General features: G+C 50.3%; 1 protein-coding gene across 3 annotated transcripts in view; it reads left to right on the plus strand.

Moving 5' to 3' along the window:
- The window catches only part of CA12 (carbonic anhydrase XII), a 55,566-nt gene that overhangs the window by 5,836 nt on the left and 41,717 nt on the right, over positions 1-8,013 (plus strand). For all 3 annotated transcript variants that reach the window (XM_012645038.1, XM_012645037.1, XM_012645039.1), the window contains exon 2: positions 2,862-2,882. In XM_012645038.1, coding sequence (XP_012500492.1) covers positions 2,862-2,882 — 21 coding nt within the window. The remainder of the gene's footprint in view (positions 1-2,861; positions 2,883-8,013) is intronic.

The following is an 8,013-nucleotide window of genomic DNA, read 5'->3' on the forward strand; positions in this document are numbered from 1 at the left end:
AGGGCCTGCTCCCTCAGGAAGCCACCAAGGCCATGGCCTGGCCTGCCTATGGGCTCAGTTTAATCCTGTTAAGACTTCTGCTCTCACAGCTAGAGGTGGAGAGCCAGGAGGCGCCATTCCTGAATAAAGCGAACACTTGTATGAGCGTGCGCACACATACACACATGCACACTCTTTAGAGTCTTCCTGAGGTCAGATCTGAGCTGACAATGCCCCAGCGTGGGCCCCGATCTCCGCCCGATGAACTCTGTTGACTCACCATCCTCATCTTCACTTTGCAATGCTGCTTCTTCCCAGCCCTCCAGCTCCTGAGCCCCTCCACACACTGCCACTCATACCCAAGGCACCCAGTCTGGAGCAACCAAGCTGGCTGGCTCAGAGAGAGGAGAGCAGGACATGTTGCTCTGGATGCTGCTGCTTTTCAATGAGTCCTCCGTCCTGTGTCACCACCTGAGGCCTGACAGTCCCAGATGTCCACTCTATAACATTCGCCTTTGAACTTTCCAGTGTAGGATGCCAATGCCTCATCTGAGGATGAGAGAGAGAGTGGGGGAAACCTAGCTTAGCCAGCTCTGGAGAGGGCAGCAGAGGGTGTAAGGCAGTAAGGCTAGGATTCGAGTGGGAGCAGGTGCAGCAGAATCCCCTGGCCAGGGCAGTGATGCAGCAGATGCATTTCTGTGGCCTCCAGGATCACGAGAGCGGCCTGTGCCTCCCCAGGGGAAAAATGAGAATGAACTCTCCCTTTACTTGTGGAATTTCACACCCTAGGCCTCCAAGTGCTCTGCCCTGCTAAGGGGCAATAATCTGCCTTCTTATGTCTCTGAAATCCATCGTTGTATTTTAATAGTGAATCCCTCACACAAAACACTGAAAGGAAATGTCCAGAAAAGAAGTTTGATATCTTTTATAGCTTGGTTCTAAGGCAATACTTTATTTCTTTTCACCATTGTTTTGGTAAAGCAGCTAGTAGGACGCTTGGGGTCACTTATACAAGTTCGGCTTCCCCACGGCTCTGAATGTCTTCATCCAACTGCTAATACAGGGGAGATTAATCTTGGGAACTATTAACTCCTGTAGGGCCCATAGCAGATTTCAGGGGGTCTGTGGACATTCTGAAATTAATTGTACATGACACTCCGTGTGTCTAAGCTTGCAGGTATTTTTATGAGGAGAAGGTCCAGTACTCATCAGATACTCTAGGGGATCTGGATTCCCCCCGCCACTGCTCCAAAGATTGAGAACGAGGCTCAAAGCTTCCCTAAGTTCATGGAAATAATGGTAAATTAATCATAAACATGGAGAGGCTCTTCCTAGCAGGCACGTGATACTGTGCAGGTCACTCCAACTTCACTTTCATTTCCTCACCTATAGAAGAAGGAGATGGGCTGTGAGTGGGTGAAAGAGACCTAAATCCTTCCCTTCCAGAGAGGAATGTCAATAGATAATGCCTAAACCTAAAAAACCAAGAAGGAACAGCACACGTGTTTTATATCAATAGAGACATAATACCAAAAGAATCACTTAAAAAGACTCAAGAGGGTTGCCCTAGGGAGCAGTAAGTGGTTAGGGAGTGCCAGGGGGCTGATATTTGTGTTTAAAAGCCTCGTAGAAACATCTGACACTTTCAACCACGTGCAAGTATAATTTGATAAAAATTACCAATTACATTTGAACATAAACCCAAATTAATTAAAAACACCGAGGCAAAGAAATGAAACATAACAATGAAAAACATGAGATTAAACCAGCTTAACAACAACAAAAAAGCAAAGTCCGTGTTTAGTTTTTAAAACCACCATTGGCTTGAGTAGGAAATACTCAGTTGTGCTAAGTGACCAGATTGCTTGTCAGTTAAGTTTTACTGCAAACCAGTTCCCAAGAGACAAAGAGGATGTGAGAATCTCTGTTTTCTAGCTGTACCCTCGTGGGCCGACAACCACAGAGGCACCGGGAGAAGCTGGGAAGGAGGGATTCAGTTGCACAGTTGCACAGGCCCTTCATTGGTTGTGTCCCCCAAGACACAGGGGATGTGTCTCCACTCAGAGCCTCAGTCTCCATGCCGAGGTGAAGAGGAAGGTGGGCGGGTAGGGTCACAAGAGCACAGCTCTGCAATGACTTTTGCAAAAGACCCTTTCGATGTAGGAAGAAAGGACTTTTATGCATAACGGGTGTGGAGTGGGATGTGGTAGGTGACTTTTGTCATATTCCTGGCGGAACTTCCACTACACTTTCCCACCACCCCTGGAATCCTGACTCAGATAAGGGTGGCAGCTTCCTCAAGGGAAAGCTTTTTCCTTGTTGAGATTTGCTTTCTCCTCCTTGTGTACTGATGCGAACTGTTCTCCAGGGTATGTTGCTAAGTGGGAGAAAGCAGGAGTGTTTCCAGTATGCCAGCGTTTGTGTGCAGAAAAGGGGAGGTGACACGAACACACACGTGTGTAGCCATACTGCGAACCGGCTCCCAGGCGACCACTAAACTCGCTGTGCAACGGAAGCAGGGAGTTGGCGGGGGGAGGAAGAGCCTTCGCTGTATTTGCCCTTTGATGGCTTTTGGTTTTTGAGCCACATGAAATTATGACCTAGTCAGATAATAAAGTTTGACTTCTCTAAGGTGTCCAGGAGACATCTACTCACGAAGCCACCTTCCAGATCCACGGCTGCCGCGCACACTCGCTGCCCGTGCCGCTGTTGGAGCCCAGGCGCCCTGAGAAGCTGTTGTTCTGACATAGACTCAGAAAAAGTTTTAATTTCTGTGCATCCATCTTCCTTTCAGCCTCATCCATTTCAAAATAAAATCGGTAGTGTTTTCCCTTCCTCATTCACTCCAATTGTACTTATTTACTGTGTTTTGTTCTTTGCAGGATCCAAGTGGACCTATTTTGGTAAGTAGAGATTTTAAATACTTTTTTTTTTTTTAAAAGGAGATGGTTGTATTTAATGAGAAACCCAACACTTCATGCTCTGTGGGGTTACGTTGGGGGGGTCAGAATGCAGTTCTGGTAGAGTTGAGCGAGAGTAGAAAGGCATCTCTAAAGAACAGTTCGACTAGGGCTGCTTACTGCGCTCTCTCCAAGCAGGCGAGCCTGCCCCGTGCACTAGGACTGTGAGTCATGAGGCTTCCAGATTCCTGCAAGGATTTCTACCAAAGCTCCAGGTACCTCAAGGCCGCAATGGCCCTGGCAAGGGAGAACCTTTCTCCCTCTCAAGACATTTGTCCCACAATAAACAAAGAATAAAGGGCTCCTTTCTGAAAGTCTGGCTCAGGCCCCAGAACTTAAGCTGTCAGTGTGTCTAGAATTAACTTCCTGTTGCCATGTTTGTAAGCAAGTGGTGAAGAAGTGATGGTCAGTCCTTAGTGAACGAGGGATGTTTGTCCTAAATGGAGAGCATCAAGTGTGCCTGATGGACGGGGTTTCTGTGGTCACCCCCGGTGACCTGCAAGACAAGCAGCTCAAAATGGGCTCGGTTGCAGTGAGCTGGAAATCTGGTCATTGGCTGGAATGGGAATGGAAAGCCAGGCGCCTGGGTCCTCTGGCAATGGGATGTCAATAATGTCTTGATGGGGACAGAGTTACAGAAGATGCACAAGATAGATTGTTCCGGCAAGCAGGAGGGTGGAATTGACTTTACTGGCACAGGAGGCATTTGAAGCAAGCAGGGGCGTGGCCAAAGTAAAGCCATGGGATGTGTGGCGGTGACAGGCGGGGAAGATGATTACTGCATTGGAAGCACAGCCCAGAGAGAGAGCTGACCTCGACTTGCAAAGGTTAGCCTTTGGATGTTCACTGGACACGGAGACATAGAAAAGTCACTGAACTGACCAACCAGCTACCTGCAGGCCAAGGTCCCCTCAGCTCTGGCACTGCATGGCTCCATTATTGCTAACATCCCTTATGGACTTATGTGCATGGCACATTGCTAAGGAGGAGGGTAATTAGAAGGGTAGGTGTGGTCTGCAGCTGGGAATTACTGAAGGCCCACAATCCAAAGCCTAACAGGGAATAACAACCGATAATAAACAAATGGCTCAGTGCTCTGCTTGCTCAGAGGAGGATGAGAGCGCCAGGGCTGGATAGTCAGAGAAGGCCTCCTGGAGGAGGAGGGCATTCACCTGGGCCTCAGGAGACGGGGAGGATTCAGAGAGGGGGCAGGAGCTGTGTTGGCCAAGGTGATGATGGTATCACATGCGTGGAGGCCAGAAAGAGCCAGGTGGTATTTGAGGGCAGCCTATAGAGAAGGGTTTACAGGGAGTCATGGACTCTCAGGTCAGGGCGGGGAGCAAATCTGTGCTTCAGGAAGAGCCACAGGTGGCAGGGGATGGGGGGAGGCAGGAAGGTGTTGGTCCTTATGGAAACCCTGTTCTGTGACTTTGCATCCAGTTCACGGTGATGGCAGTGGGAGGGAGGCCAGGGCAAGAGACCCGACGAAGGAAGAATCCACAGAGTCTGGGCTGCAGCCGGTGGGCAGGCTCCTTGTGTGGGAGGCGGGAGGCATGGACAGAAGCTGGCACTTGGGTCCTGGGCCTTATTCTGACTGACCCCCAGTAAGCTGTTCGAGCCCTGTGGGTCTCACTTTCCCCATCGGCTGCCTGGGGGAGGGGTTGTCTAGATCAGTGTTCCTCTAACTATGGCATGGGGTCACCCACATCAGAATCACCTGGAATGCCTTCCAAAAGTACACATTTCTGGGCCTCAGCCTACACCTGGGGGAAAGAGGGGGCCTGGAAATCCTGTATTTTTAATGCACTCCCCGAGCGATTCTTATGCACACTCTGTCAGGGGACCACTGACCACATGGTTCCCAGGACCTGCCTGGCCCCGGAGTCGGAGGAAACGTGCCCCACCTCTTCTGCTGGCCTGTCAGGTGTAGTGGGAGCACAAATCAAGTCTCTGCAGGGCTCTCTGCCTCTGTTACAGCCTGCCCTGGGCAGAATGAGATGGTTCCAGGGAACAGAAAGACGTCGCGTCAAGGTGTGGGAGGATAATCTTAACTGCCAGTTGGTCATGACATGGTGTTCCCCGAGGGAGGGCTTCTGTGTGCAGCTGTATTGACGGGTCAAGAAGCATTTCTTCCTGACCAGTAGCTCTGGCCGGCCCTCTGTCCCTCCTCCCTGCACATTTAGAGCAGCGCTTTGCTGAGGAAGCAGAGGGCAGAGTCTAATGGTGCGTGGACATGCATGGGGTCAGCACAGAGGCAAATCTGGTTTTTGATTAGTGAAATGGGCACACATGATGTGGAGTCAGCCCTCAGAGGGGACGAGTGGGGAGGACAGAGGGAGGACAGCTAAGGGGGCAGACAGGTCCGGGCTGGCAGGCAGCACCTTTGCTCAGAGTCGCACAGAGGGCCTGGCACAGGTGCTGGGGGAGACGGTTTCCAAAAAGTAAGGGCCACACTGAATGGGGCAGGTCCAACCAAATGCCACACGCTGGTTTTCCTGGGGTATGGAACTAGCTTCTCTGCACGTAGACACTGCTGAGTCATCCAACTGCAGGGGCCTCCCACTGTCTTGCGCACATGGTAGGACTTCTAGAAGTGCAAGGAAAGGGAGCTCTACCCCCTGCCTCCATCACTGAGTCACCAGGCTGACCTCAGGGATGGCCCCCCTGGGGAGAAGAGGACCATCCGACAGCTAAGATGGGGGCAGCCCTGACCCCTGCGCTCCTCTTGGGTGGCTGAAGCAGCAGCTACATGAGAGAGGATGGGGACAATGTGACATGGGCCCTCCCTGCTGGAAATCAGTCCCAGTCAGTCCTGTGAGCTAGGGAGAGACTCCAGCCTGCTAAGGCAAATCTATGCTGCTAAAAAGTAGCATGGCAGGTACCCTTGGGGGGTGGAAGTGACCAGAAGGAGGCACGATGAGGGGGGTGCTGGGCATATTTAGGTCTTTGTTCAGTTTGTGAACATTCATCAAGCTGTTTGCTTATGATACATACACTTTTCTGTATGTATATTATGTTCGATAAAAGAGTTAAAAAAATTCTAGCTATCTAGGAGAGTCATCCTTACCCTGACAGTTGGCGTTTTTTAGCCCTCCCGAAGAAAAAACAAAACAAAAAAAAAACCCCAGTGTGTTCAGAATAACACAGCAACCAGAAAGAATGACTGTGTTGGAACTAGACCCAAGAACACATCGTGTGAGCAGGGAATGGGCACGGTGCTCTGTCCCTGATGATAGCAGATGTTGGTTTGGTGCTTCTTGGATGGGAACTAGTTGAGAAATAGACAAATAGCACTGTTTGCTCAAGCTCTGGGACAAGCAAGACAAACCTTAAAGGAGATGATTGGCAGGGGAACATGGACACCAAGCCCCCCTCCTGGAGGGTGCACGAACCCCACCTCTCCCCAAGCCACAGCCCCACAGGACAGCCACGAGATTGGCCCCTCCGTCCTGGTTCAGGGAGCTCTGGAGGCTTGGCCTAGGGTGATGGGTGGCTGGATGTGGCCGTGGCCGCTCGCAGGTCCTCCTGACCAGCTTCTGTGCTGTGGCTGGACAGCCCTCGGCTCTGGGGACTCAAGTGTGACCCAGGCACTGCTGTGTATTCCTCACACGTGCTCCTTGGCTCCTCTCCCAGACTGTCTACCTTTTAAAGAATTTCCTTTGGAAATCAGGACGGATCCTCTACTGGGCAAACCTCATTCTCACGTCCCTCGGGTCCTCCAGGCCCCCAACTCCACCTGCCTTCTGTTCTGCATCTGCTGGAATATTTAGTTGCTATAAATGAATTTTTCCTTTCCAACCCCTTCCCAAGCACTAAGAACTAGAAATGGAACACATGGGAGGAGGCTAGGAGAAAAACTCTTTATTTTCTATTTAGCAGCGATAAAGGCCCTGTGTGACCTCACACCTGAATTGCTGTATAAAAAGCAGCTGTAGTTAGGGCTAAAGGGAGAACTTAAAATGGCATTAGGGAGCATGTGCAATGGAAAGGCTGGTTAATTAAGGAGCTGTCCCACCTTAATCAAAGGTAGAGCAGTTTGGCCAACTCAGAACACACCAGCAACTTCTCCCTGCTCCCAGCTACCATCCTGAGAGTGCATAGGAGGCAGTAAGTGCTCGTAGGGGAACCACAAAAGGCCAGGCATGTTTTTCATACCAGGACGCTGACTTCCTCTCCCTGTGAGCCAAGGATTTCCCTTGAGGCTGGCGGCCATCTGACCTCCTCTCATTTATTAAATGAGCTATAGTTCCAGTTACTTCTAATTGAAGTTGTGCCATCCAGGGTCTGTCTGGATGTGGTGTGGGCCACCCACTCATAATTATTTCTCATCTTTCCTGAGTTGCAGAATTGGGGTTTGTGTGTCCTGGAGGATCTTGGCCTGTAGCTGCCCAAACGCCTACATTTTAGTGTTCACAGCTGAGTAAAAAGATAGGGAGGCTAGCATTAGTTCCTAAAGAGCGGCATAGTGGCTGCAGAAAACCAGGAGGCATAAGTAAGAAGGGTGCAGACCTCTGTGGAAATAGCTGTTGGATCACTTTCTGGCTGGCTGGCCTTAGGAAAGTAACTTAACCTCTCTGAGCCTCTGTTCCTCAGCTACAAAATGGGAGTAACAGCATCTGCTTCAGTGGTTCTCAAAGTGTGGTCCCTGGACCAGCAGCAGCAGCATCACCTGAGACTCCAGGGGTGACTATTAGAAATGCAAATTCTTGGCTCCATCCCAGGCTTACCTACTAATCATAAACTCTGGGGGTGGGCCCAGCAGTCTGTTTTTTTTTGTTTGATTGTTTTTTTATTTCAGCATATTATGGGGGTACAAATGTTTAGGCTACGTTTGTTGCCCTTGCCCCCTCCCTCCCCCCCAAGTCTGAGTTTCAAGTGTGTCCATCCCTCAGATGGTGCGCATTGCACTCTTTGTGTATGTGTATGTATATACTCGTCCCCTCCTCCCCCTTCCCCCGCCGCCCGACATCCAATAGTTGTTATTCTTATATGTGCACTTATGTGTTGATCAGTTAATACCAATTTGATGGTGAGTACATGTGGTGCTTGTTTTTCCATTCTTGGGATACTTCAC

Source organism: Propithecus coquereli, unplaced genomic scaffold (assembly GCF_000956105.1).
Source record: "Propithecus coquereli isolate 6110/MARCELLA unplaced genomic scaffold, Pcoq_1.0 Scaffold224, whole genome shotgun sequence".
Taxonomy (NCBI): Eukaryota; Metazoa; Chordata; class Mammalia; order Primates; family Indriidae; genus Propithecus; species Propithecus coquereli.